The sequence below is a fragment of the Haliaeetus leucocephalus genome, unplaced genomic scaffold, assembly GCF_000737465.1.
Source record: "Haliaeetus leucocephalus isolate CR32 unplaced genomic scaffold, Haliaeetus_leucocephalus-4.0 Scaffold140, whole genome shotgun sequence".
Taxonomy (NCBI): domain Eukaryota; kingdom Metazoa; phylum Chordata; class Aves; order Accipitriformes; family Accipitridae; genus Haliaeetus; species Haliaeetus leucocephalus.
Window position 1 is genome coordinate 1,112,278 of NW_010972576.1, and position 20,570 is coordinate 1,132,847.

At 38.7% G+C, this 20,570-nt stretch overlaps 1 protein-coding gene across 1 annotated transcript in view; it reads right to left on the reverse strand.

Annotated features, from left to right (window-relative positions):
- Positions 1 to 2,620: 2,620 nt before the first annotated feature.
- Positions 2,621 to 20,570, reverse strand: part of CPE (carboxypeptidase E) — a 65,011-nt gene continuing 47,061 nt past the window's right edge. Inside the window, exons 4-10 of the mRNA XM_010586275.1 lie at positions 19,202 to 19,369; positions 18,164 to 18,281; positions 17,010 to 17,192; positions 9,685 to 9,824; positions 7,127 to 7,226; positions 4,655 to 4,773; positions 2,621 to 3,535 (exon numbers count right to left, since the gene is read on the reverse strand). Of these exons, the coding sequence (XP_010584577.1) occupies positions 3,437 to 3,535; positions 4,655 to 4,773; positions 7,127 to 7,226; positions 9,685 to 9,824; positions 17,010 to 17,192; positions 18,164 to 18,281; positions 19,202 to 19,369 (927 nt within the window). The 3' untranslated portion in view covers positions 2,621 to 3,436. The remainder of the gene's footprint in view (positions 3,536 to 4,654; positions 4,774 to 7,126; positions 7,227 to 9,684; positions 9,825 to 17,009; positions 17,193 to 18,163; positions 18,282 to 19,201; positions 19,370 to 20,570) is intronic.

Below are 20,570 nucleotides of genomic sequence, written 5' to 3' on the forward strand. Positions count from 1 at the left end.
TGCTATTCTACAGTCTCCGCAGGCCTGAGTGAATCTAAGCTCAGATGTGGGAGAGAATCAGGCTCATGGGAACTGCGCCTTCTAACTTTAAATTCCAGCTCCTCTAAACCTTCCTTTCATGGGCTAGTTATTGTTTCTAACACACCTGTTAGATCTGTTAAAAAAACTCAGAGAAAGAAACTTGGTAGCAATTCTTTCTTACATACCATCTCAGGTTTAATTTACACTTTAATGTATGTTATTACCAGCTCAGGAATAGCCAGGACTATATGTGAATTCGCATATATCGACGTGACCACCACAACCTAGGAAAAGGGAAACATAATTCAGACGTAGTGATTTTATTTGACTTGACTTTGTTATTATAAGCCTGACCATTGTAGTTATAAGGAATGCAGAGTATCACAGGTTTGCAAGCACACTGCGCTTTCTAGTCCTAAGGACTGATATGGGAAAAGAATAGATCTGTAAATACTGTGGAGTGGAAAGATGCGCCAAAGTGTATGCCCAGTCCCCACCAACTGTGCATAGATGAAGAGCATCTCATTCTTATCCATGACCTTACTTGAAAACCTGCATGGGAAAAGCGCTCATAGATGTATATTCCAAAAGGAGGATGTACTGGCACAAAATTAAGGGGCTACGGATGACTTTCAATGGCATAATGGCACTAATCCCAGCCTCATTTCTCTGTTCAAACAGCAAATTAACTGGCACATGCACCTCACTAAGGATGTTTATGGCATACTTTGCAGACATGCACAGCCAAAGAGGTCACGTTTTGAATCTGTAAATTACTCACACATTTTACATTTTAAATAAACCTGTAGATTTATTGTACAATAGTACAGCATGTGCCTTTTTAACCAAAAGCTCAGCATCACACAACACTTTAATCTTCCATTTAAACAAACACAGTCCTACAACACAGCTCAGTTCAGCTAGGAAAGCTACATAATGAATGAATTTATTGAGAGTCCTGCCTACACTGTTCTTAAGGATGTTTACCTACAGCAAGAACAGTGGCAGTGGTTCTGGTGGTGCAGCATTTAATCACTTTAACCTGTTCTCAGCACAGTAATAGCAAGCAGTCATCTAGAGCAAAATGAAGAGATCATTTAAGGGACACCACATTTAATTGCAAATGCATGAAACAGTAGACCAGAGGATGTCACACATGTAATACAAGTACGAATTAGAAATCTGTTATGAGATCACTTTGATGTAACGTCTGCACTAACTATGCCACACAATCCACCACACAGGAAGACCGGATGCATGACAGGCATCACATCATGTAGTAATATTGTTTGGACTGAAATTGTTAGGTTTGGAAGGGGCAGAGCAGGGTGTTCTGTACAAATATACACTTGCCTTATTACATTAGTTTACAGGTCAGAAACACTCCTGTAGCCATTTGCCCACATGCCAGCAGTCTCTTGTTATAACTAATTTTTAGACTGTTTGCTTTGATTTTACCTGGTTCAGCTGAAAACAGTATTGTTGCCTCCAGACACAGAGTGTGTTTTGTGCTACATGTCTTAGCCTTTCAAATTGTCATAAACACCCGAGTTGGTGTAACTGGGCATCCTTTATGCACACCCTTGTGCACAGCTAGCCACAAGTTGTTATAAAGACATGTTCAGATAAGATCCTTCATTTGCCACAGGGGTTCCTCATCGCAATGGAGATTCGAAGTTCATCACTGCATAATGACTTACAGCAAGTGAAGTTCCCCTCAAGTTTGTAATTAAATATCTACTACCCAAATGAGCTACAGGTTACATAGCAAACTCTTGATCAGAGAGAGAAAGTTTATGCCTTTTTATTGCTGTTCAATTTATCAATGTGTGTCAAACCTTAAGACTGTTACTTTAAAGGATCAAGTGCTATTTTTATTAAAGAATTTCAAATTCTCAGAAAACAGTATTTTCAGCAGATTTTTAAATACCCAAAGGAGGTAAATTTGGGTCCTACACCTGAACATGTGATTTTTCACTTATGGCAGGAGCATGATAGTGCATTGTTGGTTGGTTCTGAACAGTACTGAACTCCTACAGCATCAACTAAAATAATATGTTAATCAAAACACAAACAGTAATACTAAAGAAACAGAGGAAGGAAGTCTATACCGAACATCTGATCTTGAATTAAAGTAGACCAGCAATAGTGTGTAAGCTTTCAAACAGATGAGATGCTTAGCTGCTATCAATTATACCAAATTGCACACACTATGGTTCATGTATATTGTCTGACTCCTCTGCAAATTTCACTCACCTTAGACAAAATACTAAGGCAAGCTAATTCAAGTACACTAGAAAAAAGAGGAGGAAGAAGGATCTTTTTAAATCAAAGTTGCTTTTTGTATCATCTTCAAGTATTTTGACAAAACTTCACCACACTGAAGAAATTTTCACTTATCTGTCTTGCTTCTACTTTTAGATAAGACTAACCAGCAGAAGAAACAAAGTTGGGAACAAAACTGTTCTTGGCTTGTAAGACTAAATGCGTGTCCTCAGTAGACTTCCAGTTCATTGTCTAAACTGTAATGTTTTGGTAGCTTTCAGTGAACATACGAACTTTTGGCTGATTATCTAGACACCACTGACACATGTAAAGATTGTTGAAAAGGTAGTTATCTAATTAAAATAGACATCACCTGAAACGTTTTTTTTTCTTGCTGTAAAACAAACACAAGCAGCATATTAAGATGCACAAGCTCTTCTTCACCCATTCAGAATTTTTAATTGGCTTAATAAGTAATAAGAAATAATTAAAACCTAATCTTGAAATATCATTAACAGTTTAAGGAATAAAGCTCTCCTATTTCCTGAATTCATTCCATGCCATCTTTAATAAAAGAGCTTACGCAGATTCCTTCTGCTTACTAAAATGAAGTCAGGTTATGTTTCTTACATTTTTAAATAGCCCCAACACCAAAGACATACAAAATGTTATACTGAATTTTAATCCTTGTAAAACATTACACCACACACTGTTATTATAAATCTTTTCAATAACATCCATTATAGAACTCAGTAAAGAGCACTGCCTACTACTATGCACTGTCAAATATTTCTGGCAGTATTGGGAATTGACTACAGCATATTTCTTTTTTAAAATCAAGAGTTAACCTACATATTCTGAACTTGCAAATAATACACAACAGATTGTACTTTCATATAGGCTGCATTCACTCATTTTTTTCTGATTTGTATATAAGAGTAAATTTTCTATAACAATATGAAAGAAAATTAATAACTTATCTAGCTAGGAGGCTAGTAGTTATCTGTAATCATTTTAATCAAAAGATGACTGAAAAATTCAAAGTTAATTATTGTGAAGTGCACAAAATCTAGAATATAGGGACTCTCCACAGTACATTATACTAAGTCAACATATAATAGATTAAAAGCTGTAAAGCCAAAATCTTCATTTAAAAATTTAGTGTTTCTGACATCATCTTCCACCATTCCATCAACTCTTCTTTCTCTTCTTCTTTTCTTTCAGACAGTGACTCCAGTTCAAAATCAACCTAAGAGACACGATCAAAAACATCAGTAAGACTTGTAGAAAGAGAGATGCATAGGCTTTTAACAGTAATTTAATGAAATAAGTTGTTTAACACAGACATGGGGCTTAGGGAGGTACCTTCCATTTTAGGCTAGGTTTATTCCAAACTGTCTCAAAGCTAATTTGAATATGTGCAATGCTAGTATATCAGTACAATAAACTTATCTAAAAATGCACACAGGTGAGCAAAATTTCCAAAAGAAGCCAGATATATGTCCAGTCTTTGACTTGCCTAAAAATTTCAAAAAGTATGGGTCAATGAAATTTAAATTGAATAATAGCCAGCCACATAAATTATCTAGCATATAATAAAAGGTACAGCCAGCATATTGCTGTCTAACACCCAGCAATGCAGACCCCCAGCATATCAAAACACATATTCAATTTTATGCCATGAATAAGATCCAGGGAGCTTTTCTGACACACAGCTCATTAATGTAGATATGATGTGCTAGTGTAGTATATCCTAGTATATGATACACAGTAGAGAAATAAGCATTTATTTAAATTGTTGAGAGTGGAATCCACACACCTGTATAGAAGATGAATTAAAAAAATGCTTCTGAACTCTTAGATGCAGCCTAGGTCTTATCATACATGCTGGGTATCTACACAAAGCAGCACTCCGTCACTATCTTTCTGCACAGAGCTGAACACCGTTTTTAACCTCTGCAGGTAGTCACTTGACAATTTAAATTAAAAGTATCAGGTCTCAATGAAAACCTCAACATCTCTTACTTTTTATGTAGCACTATTTAAAGATATTCTGTAATCTTCTGCTTGGCTATTTACACATCAACCAATAAAAAAAAGTTTAAGTATGACAATATCACCCTCCTCTGTGTCTATTCATTTTAAATAATACCAGCAGGACATGAAATGAGTTTACCATGAGATTACTCTCTGTGGCTTGTGCAGCAAGTACTAGAAAAGTAGATTTCCAAACTGTCTTCTAAATTAGCATATTCTGAAATATTCTGAAAAATCACCTCCTGCTTACATGTATACATGAAGGAAAAAAAGAAAGAGACTTTTTTATATATATAATAGATGATAAACTAACACACACGTGAGCACTTACCACAACCGCAGGGCTAAAGGGCACAGCCACTTTTTTAGTTATTGCTAGATAGCCTGGTGCTGAGGCTGTAAGTTTGTAATTTCCAGGCACAAGCAATCTCCAGTAATCACCATCCTTGGCTGTAGAGAAGAAAAAAATCCACATAAATATGTATAAAACTAATCACACGGCTAAGTAGAAGGGACCATGTATCTTGTCAGTCTTTTGTATTCCTGTCAGCCCTTTCCTTTTGTCTGTCTGAAAGGATTCTTCTGTAAGGGCTGTACAAATATATTATTACAGATTTTCTTCCCTTCTGGTAACCAAAACACAGATTTAAAATCCGAAGTTGTGCTGTAGCCTCCACGAAAGATTTTGCCTGCTGAGGCTGAAGGCTCTCCTGCACACTGAAGAAAAGGACAATATGGGACATTATTCTACTTTAGAAGCAACCCCTGGCCAATGTACAGCTCTTGTTAAGTGTCTGAGTTTCAGTTTGCAATGCAATGTGAATTTTTAATGTCCCTCAGTATTCTGAAAATCCAAATGTAAATACATTTGATTCTCATCAAATTTAAATAAATAGGACCACCTTTCTCAATTTTTCTTATCTTGCAGAGAAAGCTATAAATCGTCATTTCCTAGAATATTCCATGTGCATCACCCCTGAAGCATCACTATCTAAATGTTTCAGTATCCAGGCAATGTCTGGGTCTTTTTTCTTCTGTTTAGCTAAACAGAGAACTGAAAGTTTGATCCACTCAGGCCAAAGAAAGGCTCCTACTGCACTGAGTGCTACTGCAGATCATCTTTTTCAGTCATAGAATAAAAACACATCATCCTCTTCTCTAGAAATTACCATCTCCCATTTTCACAAAGACTCAGATCCTCCATCCATCAGCAGTAGGCAATTATCTAATTTGTCACAGGCTAACACTCTGAATTTCTCTATCTCCAGAAAACATTGCAAGGCTGTTCTAAAGGCCAGTTAGCAGTGCCATTTAAAAGACTTGGCCACACTCTTACTGCCAATTCCTTAAATGCTTTTTCAGCACAACTTCAGCTACACAGCACACAGAGGGAAACGTTACTTAAATGTCTGCAATTTGCATGGTCAGAAAATGTCAGTAGTCAGTCCAGTTGTTCCCAAACTTTTCTCTTCATAAAACAGAAAGGAAAAAAATACTGCTGCAGAACTACGATAATGATCTATTCTAATTCCTGGCACTGGAACAAAGCTGAATTTTAACTCATGAACAAAGGAGCAGGGGAAAAAAAGCCAAAGAATATTTATCCTTCTTTTTGAATGTGTTAAAATTCAAGTGCTTGTTTTCCTCACTGTTTTGACAATAGATGACTTCTATGCTTATACACACACAATGTGAGAGGAATCATGATTACATGCTTTTTTGTACCGTAGAAGCATGAGCTGTAGTACCGTATGCATCACTCTCTCATACCTCAAAACACCTCTTTGCACAGCTTATTCCCTTTTTATTATCCCTGAAAAATTATTTCCAGCCTCTATACTTTTTCCCTTCTTATGTACAGTGAAAGAAGATGGCTAATGCTATCACAGAGTGTTCTGCTTGGCAGAAATACGGGCCTCTTTGCAGGTGATGTGAGAACAAACACAAATCGAAGCCAACTGAAGGGTCTACCAGTCCTGTTTCATAGTATTCTGCACCTCTGTAACAGTATAGTGAGACATATCATTGAGAAAATGACCATAATGTAAGCTCATGCATAAAGCAATGACATTTTACTATTGTTTTTCTAATTAGTATCTTGTGCAAACAAACAAAAAAATGTCATTCAGAATAAGAAAGCGTAGGTCTACAGGGAAGATTGCAAGTTGGCACTGTGCGAGCTACCTTTGAACTCATTCATTTATTCAAAAAGCACAACACCATCGAAGAAGTGACATGCAATTTTCTGTGAACACCAACATGATACTTTCCTCTTTTAGAACCGCTCTTATAAAAAAAGTCACAGAATTGTAAACAGCAGAGAGAATTTATCTTCACAGGAGGAAGTTATGTAAACTGAAAATCTGGCAAGAATCTACATACCAAAAGATATGGTCACATCATAAGCAATATAACACTTTTGGACCACAATTTAGCCTTCAAACTCAAAACAGCACTGCCGACAGGACTTTAAATCCTGGCAGAGCTGTGAAACACTGCTTGCACCGCAAATCAGAAGATAAACTAAGCATGAATAACCAAGACCCACCAGAACCAATTCACACCAGAGATCCATGAAGTCCCAACAAACAGTCTCCAGCTACTTTGAGAGCAAAACACAAGAGAAAAATTCATGAAATCCTGCAGGCAACAAGCTTCTTGAGGCACAACATGCTTTCCTGGCTTCAAACTTTTGCTCCCTTAAACCTTCAGCTAATGAGATCTGAAATGGCTCCAGGCTGCCAAGCAGAGGGAGAAGCAGCGTATTCCAGCACTTCCCATTTTGCTGAAGTACAACACTCACCTGATGTAATATCATGGCTTATCCCCTCCACAGAAATTGTAGCATTTGCTATTGGATTGCCCTGAAGATCTTTGACAAACCCCTTCACTCCTCGATGAATCTAAAATAAATAAATAAAGTCAGCAACACATGGGAAATCACTGGAAAATTCTTAAGAAAAGAAGGCATTTACGTCAGTGAAATATCTGTTGATATATCTAACGATGCATGTCATGGATCCCACCATCTACATGCTGACAACTATCAAGGATAATTACTAAACAACATAATGGAACAAACAGTGAAGCAGAAAAATAATTCAGCTGGTAGTTATACTAATTTATCTGTGCAGTGCAAGCATTTCTCAGAAATATGCAGCAATTCATAACATGTGAACACTGACTTGAAAGTCTTTGTCACTGGCGATTAGTGAATGTGCTGAAAAGCTTTGAAAAACAGCCTAAAAAACCCCCCTTTTTTTTAAAAAAAAAGTTCCATCAACTGTAAGAATTTAGGGCTAATAAAGGGCATAACTGCTTAAAAGTGAAACATTAACAAGGTTAATTGCAGGCACTTGGACTTTGATGGGCAATCCCTGTGTGAGGTGCTTGAGCTCTCTGCTGTGCACCCAAAACCTCCAGGTCTTTGAGCTGGGACCACACGGAGTCACAACACTCCCCACATGGCCTGTGAGAGAAAGGCGATGGGGGGTCATGTCCTAGTTCCTTCTTCCCTCTCAGGCAACGTACTCCTGGCAACAGCACCAGCAGTACCTAATCTGTCTGTTCCCAGCATATATGAAATTAAAGCACTGATTTGACTGCAGTGCGGTGAAGAGACCAGTCCTGCTGGTACTTCTTGAGCATGGTCTGAAAGCAGACTGAGCTCCTCAGAGGCAGGAGACTGAGGGTCAGCTACCTTTTCACAGCCTGAGATCGGGAGCTCTCAGCGCTGGGGAGAATGGGATGTTTTGAACCTGTGCAGAGATGCATCTCATTGGGAGCCTGGAAATTAAGCGGGGAAGTACTGTGGAGTTCATGCTTCATTCTAATTCTGTGATATTTGAAAAGACTTGTGGATCACAAATTCTGTTTTGAGATTTTGCTGTTCCCCTTTATGAACCTGTATAGTGTATTCGGGTGCTATAATTTAATTCACCAGATTCCTCTAATCTACACTGTGGGAGAAGCCTGACACAGATCGGCTTAGAAAAGCAGAAAGCTCATATTTGCACCATCCTCAGCAATCACGGGGGAGCTGGATCATAGAGCTGGACCTCTTATGCTGTAGGAGGATAAAAACCAGTGCCAGATAGACCATCTGAACTTCAAGGGTAAAGCCAGAAGCTCTGCAGGAGCAAAGGAAGTTGGCAAAATAATCTCTTCCACGTTAGTAACTTTGAAAATGCAATGACACCATAGTTTTCCATGAGTCAGAGAAAATTAACCCATGTGCAAAGGAGCTGAACAATTTGAGATGGATCCCATAATAAATGGGTAAAAACCTGCAGGGTGGGTACAGCTTTTTCCTCAGCCCACATAGAACTGACTAATAGAATGGTATAACTCAAACATTTGAAATATTCAAATATTTCAGATTTCTGGCTAACTAAAGCATTTCTGCACAGATAAGATCTTAAAGAAATGAATGTATTAATTGACCAGCTCTGCTAACAAAGTATGTTTCTGACTTTGCAATCCCAGGTGTGCAGCCACTAATGATATCAGATAAATTTCTGATTTTTAACTACAGTATCCAGGTTTCAGAAATTTGATACTCCCACACTGCTTGGAACCACCACTTCAGTGCAGCCTGTTACACTGGCATGAAATGATTAAAAAGCCCCCAAACCAAAAACAAACAGACAAACAAAACCAAAACAAAAACACACAAACAAACAAAACCCCACAAACACACACATAGATCTGTTTCAGGGATCTTAACTTCTAGCAACCCATTAGCACAAGATTATCTCAACCCATGACTATGCTTTACACTTTTAACCAGATTTTGTATATTTTTTAATGGAATCATCACACTGACAGCTCTATATTGACTGCCAGCAGCTCATGCAATTAGAGAGCAGCGGAGTATCTACAAAACCAGGATTAGAGATGTCCCCTGATGTTACACTGGACTGCCAGGCAGCTACAGTCTAATCCAGCTGTCTAGGCTCCCTGTGCATCCAGACTGATTCATTCCACATCTGTACACACACTTTCATACCTGTAGAGGGCAATCCATCTCTCTTAGTACACATATCAGTGCTGGGGACATGAATTATACACTCTGGTGATGTGTATTTCTTTTCATTGAGGAAGCTGGCACAATTTCAAATTAAATGTCTGTAAAAGCTTAAATTAGGCGAGATGAATTCCATACTATAACATCTTCTTTCTTTTCCCCTCCTCCTCCACATATTTAGAAAGATCACACAGGATTTACCACCTTAGAGACATATAAGAATTATGGAGCACCAATTGGATTAATATGAAATTTTGAATTCAATGTTCACACAGCACAAAGTTTAGAAGTTTTACATACAACAACTAGAGTTTTGCCATCCTCGTTTTTGTTACCTGCTCAATGTAATTGATAAGGGAGTTCTTGTTGTCTTCCCAGTAGCCCTTCAGAGTTTCTTCAGGTGGAAATTTTTCACAGCTAAGCTCCACTGTGATTTCAAAGCAGTTGCTGCTGAGGTAATTAAAATCCTGCATTCCTGCAATGGCAGAAAAGAGAGATAGTGATGCATTTTGCATTGTTCTGAAGTAAATACAGTAAAGGGGGGGAATGTGAGATGCTGGGGCTGTTAAGGAAAGAATAGCTATTAATACAGTTGGTGCAGTTCCATTTCATCAGCTTAGTTCTGAAATCAGAGGCATTAAATCAGAGAAACCAGCAAGACAATTAATTCCCAAAAATATTTTCTTCCCAAGAAAATTTTAGAAAAGATTTAACACCTGGCCTATATACTTCTACCTGATATTGTACCTGGCCTATATACTGCTCCTACCTGACATGTGTTTTTCAATAGCTGACATATACTTTTTTTTCTCTTCAGGAACAGAAAATTATTTCCAATTATGGCTAAAATATTTTCACATTAAAGTAAAAGTGATCACTTTGTAAACCAAGAAAAATGACAACTAATTATAAAGCAAATGAAACATGACAAAGTGCCTTTGAAAAAGAGGTTTATAAAGACTGGTCAAAAACGTGGTGTTTTTTTCCTGAAATTATAGGGTTTCAACTTAGCAACATTTTACAAGAAAAGCATCTGTTTTCTAAGGAATATTCTTTGTCAAGCTTCTCAGCATAGATTCCAAGTATTTTTGCTTTTCCACCAAAAAAAAAACCCAACCCCAAAACAAACTTCCTATGAACTTCATTTACATGGAAATTTTTCCATAGATGGGGGTGTTTCCCACCCACTCAATGCCTCTGCAATATCAATAATCAATACATTAAGAGAAATATCACTATTAATACAACTTTAATGATAGGAATTTACAAATATATACAGTGGCATCATCACTAGGAATACAAACTTTATGGGAAAGATGTACTCTCTTAGACTTCTGAGCGTCTCCTCTTAACTACATGGAAATATTGGCTATTTTCTCAAATCAGTCAACAAATAACCAAAGTGGTTTCCATTTTTGTAACTGGATCGACCAGCTGGAGAGGGACTGTGACTGTCCCCAGGAGGGTTATAAATATATTCTTTACAGAAGCTGATGTAGAATTAGCTCTTGCCTTCCCAGTCTACCTAGCTAGCAAAGTCAGTGGATTCTCAAATGGAGGACTGAAAAGAAAAAGGCTACCAAGCTTTTTGAGCATCCCCATGGAGGTCACCAATGGATTTAAAAGTGCTTCAAACACAGCTAATTCATTCAGCCCAGCCCTGTGATCCCTCCCACAACCTATACATAGGGGACCTAATGCAGTCTCTTTACTGAAGCACCACTGTTCTGCACCAGTCCAGAAATGTCCAGAGAGCTGGTGTCCCATCCAAAAGGGAACACCAAGGGCAGCAAACAGATTGAGTCAGGTGGGATTTTGCCAACACGTTAGAGTGAATCTATTTTCTGCCAACCAGGCAACGAGATGCCTAACTACTGATAGGAACAGGGAATTTTCAGATTCCCAAAGGAACACTTTTATTTCTAAGCCTTTTTTAGATGGCTGAAAGATGAGGACACAGAAGGCAAAGGTCCTCCTGGGAGGGACGGCTCTGATGTCCCACCAGGCAGAACGCAAGCTGGACCATTCAGCAGTACACAGCAAGAGAGCAGCAGAGTCATGAGTAAAATGCTGACAGCGGTGCTGACTGCCAGGCATCTGTTCCAGACACTAGATAATGTTGTTTTTCTTAATTTTTGCCTTTCTTCTACAAGAAAGAAAGAATCCATGAAGAAGAGAACTGGGAGCCGAAGGGCATGATGTAATTTTACTGTGGTGCCAACAACTCTTGACCATTACTGCTCCAATTCACTGGAAGTTTCTCCCTCCCTGCCACCTCCCAAAGCAAGGATTGCCATAGTTTCTCAAGGACAGAATAAAGAAGCAATATATTTTCCAGTTTTGTGCACAATGTCCATATCCTAGAGTTTGCTTCCCAGCTCCTTGCCTAGGCCACAGTTTATACGTGTGGCTTCTGAAAAAATTCAGCTTGAATCACTGAGCTGCAGGTGATGATCTGACTTTCTGGGACGGAGAATGGGGTGAAGACAGCCTAGATCTAAACTATGGCCTACTACATCTGTAATCTGGAGAGCATCAGGCTGGCTACATACAATTTGCACTATTTACCTGCCTGTTCAATGTGGCGATTAGGTGCAATATCCAAGAAACCAATACATTTCAAAAGATTTATTCAACATTGTGGCAACTTTGCTGCCACTGGTCAAGCTCCCTAACTGCCCTATTCTTTCTTGTTATGCACATGCCATACATCACATGCATGCACACCACCACAGTCCCAGAGCCTCTCATTTTAACAAAGGATAGCACAGAACTAACTTTCATATACTCTAACAGGGACCACTCTCTGAATATTGGAAAGTTTTAGCAGACCTCAGGTATAACTGGGATTTCATGCCCTTCACTGCTGACCATGAGTAGGACTTTTCTTTGAAAATGAGCAACACAAACACTCCTCTGTTGCACTGCTCTACTATCCTGAAGGACTACAGTGTCTCTATGTTAGTACTCACATAAATAAGCTTAGAATATGGAACAAAATTAATTTCTTTAGCTTTTAAAAAAAGGAACTCCAAACTTCACAAAGAAAGCGGAGTGCAGGGTGTGCCCCTGGAGTCCAGGCATCAGAATTACTTAGACTTTGAGTTACAAGCTACAGCACTAAGCTAGTTCAGCTTCTACACATATAAAGACAGTAACTTTTAGCAGGACTGGATGAACTTGAGCCTTGGCCATAACAGGGAGAACATGTGCCTCCTACACATGTTCTATAAAAATCCTAAAAAAATTTACCTAACATTGCTTCCAAAACTGGTAACATGAAAGGTAATTCAAGTTAGGAGTGAATTAATTGAGTGCCAAGAATTATTTGAGAGTATCTGAAAATAAAAATGACAGTTAAACAATAGCCTAATGGTACAGCAATGTAAGCTGCTTTGAAATGCTATTTTTGTAATGACACAAATCTGATTAGACTCAGGTGACTTTGTAATGACAGAACAAGCAGAATGGACATGTGGCTAGCTAGTAATTCATTGCTATCTGCTCTTCTCATTTATATTTCCAAATAGATATTCCACACAAAAGGTACATTAAAAAAATATTATCGATGTTGAAAAGTTATGCATTCAACAGCTAAAAAATATGCCAAAATTAAAGCTGTCTGTGCAAATTTAATTTGGTTTTCTTGAGAATAAGTGAAATCATTAATTACATACTGATAGGGAGAAGTCCAGTGTTTAAAATAGCATGGATTTTGTGTTTTTTCCCCAGGGTCTGGTGGCTAAAAGGGCATTTCCTGAGCGCAGAAGAATGACCTCTTTGCCTTTGCTTACTGCTCTCTGAAAAACCTACAAGGATCAACTAATTACAGATGACAACTAATACAAAGCAAGGGTAACAGGCATCATGGTCTCAGATTTAGCACAAAGATGCTGTTGGGGGAGCTATTTTCTCTGTGCCCCTGCTCCATAGAAGAAAATAACTACTAAGCAGTTAACAGTGAGAAAAACCTCACAGCAAAGTATATTAAGTGACAGAGGCAAGTGTCAAATATTCCGGTACATCATCTGCTCCCTCCACCCCAAAACTTGAATGGAGAATTGCCACCTTGCCTGAGGTTAATGAGGAAATCCTGAGGTTTGACAAGAGGGAAGGACAGAACATGAATGCAATGGAGCGTTCATCTTTACTTCCAGTTTGAGACAAGGGCTGCTACCAGACTTTTCAGCCACCAGATGTTCAGCCTTCCAACTGAAAGAACCCACGTATTCAGAAAACCGTATGCAAAAGCAACCCATACTCACAGGAGAGAGCCACCCATGTATTATCCCCACATACTAAGGAACCAGCCAAGACCGCTGCTGGCCCACCATGTAGTGCTGTCTTTTACAGAAGGTAGAAGTTCCTGTGGGTGAATGATACGGGCAACGAAATTGATGCAGCACAACTGGGGCACCATAATGTGCTCTACAGGGCAACACCAACTTTAGTAACTTATTAGAAAGAAAAATCAGCCCTTCCTAGGTCAGAGCTCTTGGTCTGATGAGGAACTGTCCAAGGCAGCATCTAGGAGAGCACAGCCTCTCTCACTTAGCACAGCTGTCCTCCACTCTCTCCTTTTTCCTTCCCTCACCACTGCTCTGCTAAAGCCATGCACTCCTTTCTACACCAAACACAATTCCAGTACCCACCCTCACCTATTTTCTCTCTATTCCCAGTCACTTTGCTCTAGTTCTCCTCCTTTCTCTATAAACCTGTGGCAAGTCCTCTTCTATTTTGCCTCCATTCAACCCACGGAGATCAGACGGGGATGCAAGCCTAACCTCTAGATGCCCACAGGACACTGAGCTACTCTCACACCCCCTCGGAGGACCCAGAACAGCCCACAGCAACCCAAAGGTGCAAAGGCAGAGAAGCACCACGTTAGCTCCAAACTGGTGCAGATGCCATGCAGACAAGGTCTTGGGAGAGTTTCTCTTGATAAATTTTGAACTCTGGTAAGGATATACAATGCAATACTTTTCTTAAAGCAACACAGATGGCTTTTCAATAGCTTATACCACTGCTAACTTTGAGTGCGTTATCATATGAATACCAAAAGATCACTGATACAACAGATAACTTACATGCCACATTTCAGTTTCCAGACACAGCTTTTCAGACTAAAGCTTCCAAGAAAATTTGCACTTGAACTAAGCAATGTTTAGTTATTTTCCTTAACACTAGACATGGAAACAACAGAACTGTTCTCACTGAATTATTTTTGTTTTTTTAACTCAGGCTGTGGCAAACATTACCGTGGAGGTTGCATTCAAAAGTCACAGCTTGCCAGCTGATTTCTACACTTGGAAAAAAAAAACAGATTCATGTATGGGCCAAAGTATATTGTCGCCTTTCTATTTTTTATTAGATGTACCATATTAGGATCATAGATCCTGGTTAGAACTAGGATTCCTGTCTACTAACTTCTGTACAAATACATGAGAAAAAGAAAGGGCTCGCTTGGGGAATTTGCCATCTAACTTAAAATAAGATCCAAAAGGAGGAAATAATTCAAACTTTCCAACAAGTTTTTCCAATGGAAAAATGTGCGTTTGGCATGTGCAGTTTAGTCAGAATCAAAGCATTTCATCAAAACAATGGCAAGATGGTTTTTTTATAGCATTTTCCTAAGGAAAAAGAAGCTGAAGTTAAATATGTCCATGTTTTTATAGTTAATATTTCATTAAGATAATTTTTTGACTGAATTGAAAAAAAAATTAACTATTGAACCTCTCAATATTTTATTTATATTCAGGTTTTTTCAAATTACGCAAACTCTGTTTTGTCAAGGGTGTTTTAATGGTTCCAATTCAAAGTCTGTGGAAAGCTTCATACGAAGGGAAATTTTTGCTTTTCAGTTATATTCCAAAATGTCAACATTTTACCTTACACCCAGTCTGTGGTACCTGTGGTACCACAGCAGAGGAAACATGCTGCTCCTGTGAAGATTGGGAATAACAACTCTAAGTTTAAGCAGGTAATCACGGGCTGTGTGAGTGCTACCAGTCATTGTTCTGCCTCTAATTTCTTCACACAAGCTTAATTATTTTCCTTTTCTAGTGTCCTGGTTTCAGCTGGGATAGAGTTAATTGTCTTCCTAGTAGCTGGTACGGTGCTATGTTTTGAGTTCAGTATGAGAAGAATGTTGATAACACACCGATGTTTTCAGTTGTTGCTAAGTAGTGTTTAGTCTAAAGTCAGCGAGAAAGCTGGAGGGGCACAAGAAGTTGGGAGGGGACACAGCCAGGGCACCTGACCCAAACTGGCCAATGGTGTATTCCATACCATGGGATGTCCCATCTAGTTTAGGAACTGGGAAGGGGGGGGCAGGGAATCGCCGCTCGGGGACTGGCTGGGTGTCGGTCGGCGGGTGGTGAGCAATTGCCCTGCGCATCATTTGTACATTTCAATCCTTTTATTATTGCTGTTGTCATTTTATTAGTGTTATCATTACCATTATTAGTTTCTTCTTTTCTGTTCTATTAAACCATTCTTGTCTCAACCCACAAGTTTCACTTCTCTTCCCGATTTTCTCCCCCATCCCACTGGGGGAGGGGGGGTGAGTGAGCAGCTGTGTGGTGCTTAATTGCTGGCTGGGGTTAAACCACGACATCTAGTACCCCCTTTATTGTAACAGGAGCAGAGTTAGGCTACGACCTAAGCTGTCCTAATGTTTTGAGAGATTCTTACTCATTCCAGGTAAAAATTTAAAATTCATTCAGAGACTGTAATTGAGTATTAAGAGGAAAGCAAACAATAAAACTGGTACGTGTGTTTGAGGTTGTCTGGTACAAATCAACAAAGCCAATGCACAGGCAAATCACTCCAACACAAGCTGAGTTTCTGGCTCAGAAATCCCCAGCTCAGTTTTCACTCCAAAGTTTTGTCTGAGTATAGCAGACGCAGAAGACTCAAAGATTTAGATATCCCAACACCTTTTTGCTTCAGTTTACAAAGAAAATGACATAAAAATTCTTAGTAAAAACAAATGAAATGTCTCATTTCAGGCTACTCTTATAAGACTTCTCCTGGAAAACTAACATTGAAGTGGCCGCAGTATCTCTGCTGCTCCTCTTTGCACAGCAGGCTCTACCAAAGTCTAGGGGAACACTACCTGGGCAGGAATCAGGCACTAATTAAGACACAAAGTATGGAGACAGAAGTATCTTCATGGCTGGATTTTGTTCCTGTGGAAATCGAAGGCCAAACTCTCATTGTCAATAACATTGTAAAATCAGGCTTCTCCACTTCTTTCAAGGTTGGATGCTTTCATTATTGAGGTTAAAATGAACAGTCAGTAGCCTGCTGTCTCTCATCAGGGTTTGCTAGGGGATTTTTTTTACTCTTTTTCTAATTAAAAAAAAACCCTTAAGCTCTCACGGTAGCATAGCAATCACTCACCCACTGTAGAACTAGTAAATTTGCAAACCTTGAGTGGAGAAACACTGTATAAAAAGCAATAAAAGAGGAATATTTTAATAGGCATTATGGGATTGTGTAGATGTACTGTGGTGTGAGTGATCTTTCTCTGATTTAGCCTTAACCACACCAAAAGTTGTGAATAACCTGGTGGTATTCCAGTCTGTAACTAAACCAGTGAAAACCCAAGCTTAAAACAACCATCAATGACACCAAACCCCCACGCAGTGGGGCTCACCTCCCGGGACGCTGTACCATGCGCCGCCATTAGTTGTTCCATCCACAAAGCTGCTGTCATCGTCATTTTTGCGACATGGTGGTCTGTTTGGATCAGACATAGCAGGATTAAAAGAAGAATAACTTCGAGCCAGGCTTTGAAAAATAGCATCATCGGGACAGGAGCTGTATTCGTGAGCACTGCCTAGGGAAGAAAAAGAGTTCAGGAACAAGGATTATTAAAAGGGCAGTCATATTGACTGGTTTACAACCTAGATTACCAGCACTGCACAGCAGGACTGTGCCTGGAAATTCTCTGGACACAGGTAAGTGTCCTACCACATCACAAACTAATACAGCATTACCTTAATAACATTAACATTTCCCCAATACTTCATCAATTGCCTGTACCAGGTTGCCCCATTATTAAGGTGACTATTTATATCAGTCCTAATATTTATGAAAATATTAATTTAAAAGTACACCACAAGACACACAGTACATGGGCAAAAGTGTCTCCCTAGAGAGTTTTATAGTCTGATATTAAAAGGATTTGCAATTAAAATGCGATCAAGTAGATTGAAGGAAGACAATCAATCACAAACAATACCATCATCTCATGACCATTTCAGTCATGTGCACATCCTGTACTGGCAGAAAAAACAACTAATATTGCTGTGTGTTAAATGGTAACATCTCTGCCATCATCTCTGTGATCCTTTTTATATGGGACCAATACTGAGAAAGTGGAAACAATGATAGTTGTTTCTATTTGCACAGTACCGCTTTCAGAAATTCATTTTTTAAAGGTGCAAGTAGAGAAACTTTAGATCATACAGGCAGTCTAGACACATCTCTCTTGCTTCAGTTAAGAGGGCACAAACAGCCCCAGTTAATTTAAGTGCTAAGTTGCCTTGATTAAAATATGTGAGGGACCATGATTCCCTCAGGTATTACATCATTTTTATGACATAACTCTACTGAAACAAGCTTTCTATCTTCAAAGCTAGAAAACATGGCCATACACTGACTAGCTTTAAATGTCATTAATATGCTAAAATAAGTCATTACAAAGCCATGACATGATGTTTACAGAGTGGATCTTAGGTAGCAGTGAAATAAGTATAGAATGTAATTTATATCTCCTACTATTTCATGTTAACTTCTATTACATACCACTCCGAGTCTCATCATAAGGGTAGTTTGCAACAAGGTCTCCTCCGTGAAGATTGGCAGAGAGCACAAAGGGAATATCCATAATCCAGTGAATGACACCTTTCGTTTCAGGAGCAAGCTACAACAAATATCATTACCAGCAGTTACAAATTGATAATTCAATGTAGAAACTTATTCAGTTATATGTAGTGGGCTTAATTATTCTCACATACATTGACAAGCCATTTAAATGAACAGCAATTTTATTTTGGCTTCAGAGAGAATTGAATCAGTTCTTTACATCAGAACCAGTCTAAATAGATTAATATAAGTCTAAAATTGGTGTAAATTAGTTCAGAATGAGCCCACAAATAAAGCAATCTTTTACTTCTTCCCATTACAGCTAAAAAAAGCCTACCAAATTTAAAACCACGGAAAATAAACAAATTCAGAATAAATCTTGGTAGGATGCAGTCTATTCTCGGCACAGAAAGTAAAATTAATTCATTTAATAATTTGAATTTGAAGACAGAATATGGCTATTAAGGCCAGAACCCTATGGGACTGCAGTCACAACACTATACCTCCTGTGGGCGTAAACACAAGAAGATAGAAATCCCTCCAGATATACGTCTGTATATTTAAGGCTTAAGCTTAACAAAAATGCATATGCGAGAATAGCTATCTAGCCAGCAATGTAATTAAGTACAATACACAACTTAATTTCTGGCAATGGTAAAAATGCAGAGTATCTGCATGAATAGCTTCAAACCAAGGGAGAAGGCTACGCAATCTCTGGCCTTAAAAATAAAACATGCTTTGAATGAGGAATTGTCTAAGGATTAAGCAGTATGGATCAAAAGGGTTTACTACAGCAAGCCATTTTCAGAAGAATTTCAGGAAGCATCAGACAGATAAATATAATAAAATGAACAAAATATTTAGAAGAATGTGAATTGTAAAGACCATACACACAGCTCTTAGAAGTTGCTACAGGTCTGCTTGTGTAAAAGAGAAGAGATGGGCAGGTAAGTGACCTGATCTTCAGTCCCTACTTACCTTAGGATTCTGGTCCACAGCTTTTTTCATGTTTTTCAGCAGATGGTTGTTTGGGCCACCTTCTTTCTCATTAACATAGACTATTCTATCAAGATCTGGGAAATTCCGGTTTAGATCTATCCCTTGGGCATTACTTCGACCAACAAACCAGTCTTTAAGTTCACCGGGCTAGATGACGAAGGGGAACAGAAAGAGAAGGGAGATGAGTAGATTCAGGAGATTACATATCAAGCTTTATATGGATATATTTAGCCATGTAAATTCAAATCATGGGTTTACTTGTCATGTTCTCGAGAATAAGAAGGGATCATGTGGGAGTAAAGAATTCTGAAGCACTAAGAGCTGAGTCACCCCTAATTCTTCCTAGAGCTCTGTGGGAACAAAACCAACCTCTACTTCACTGAGGGTCTTGGAGGAGAGGATCATTCTCATAGTGGCACATCTGGACTAAGGATGGGCAAAATTAGCAGCAGCATCAGATTTTTCAGTGCTTGCTGAGTCTTCCCCGAAACCTGGCTTTTCCCCGTTGCCTCTTGCCCATGGTTGTGAATTACAGACCTCATTTTAGTGAGCCTGAGAGCAGCTGTAGATTTATCAGCCAGCCACAAGGAACGTTTGCACGTGTTTCAAAGTTCCTCTGAAGAGCGTCAGGGTAAAGAAGGACCTTAATCCTTATTTACCTGAGACTTTTATTTTTATGATGTCTGTCAGCTTTGTTCACTGAAAAGGTAGCACTGAATAAAGACACAATGAGGATTTTTGCAAAATCTTTTCTTTAAGCTGAGTATCTAAAATACGTTTTGGGTTGCATTAAGGAAATGCCTTCAGAGTGCATAGTTTTCCCTAGCTTGTCTCTGTAACATTTCAGTACTGTTTAAAGTAGGTTTAGTTTGATTACTGGCTTTAATCTTGGGGTATAGTGAATCTGTCACACGGACTGCGTACAGAATCAAGATACTTGTAAATTAGAATAACAGTGGCACTAAAGCAACTTGTATTATAAATCATATGTAAGTTGTACGGCAACCATGTGAAAGCAAGTGTACTTTGACTAAGGAGCAAAAGTTTCAAACAATGTTATTACAGAATCTCTACAGAGAGAGATTTCAGAGAAAAATACTGCACCAATTTGAGGACCGCTTCTGCTTCATTGCCACGAGAGGGAGACATACTACCGAATATGGTTTAAAAGAGGTCTGTGGTTTGGGAGGGCGCGGTTATAGCCTTCATGGCAATCAGTTCAGTTAAGATCTTAATGAGGTTTGACTCATTTAATCATAAATAAATAGTCACATAAAAAGATTCAATATTTCCATGTTCATTTAAAAATAAATACACCTTGTAAAACAAGAAAATTCTTATTTTTGTT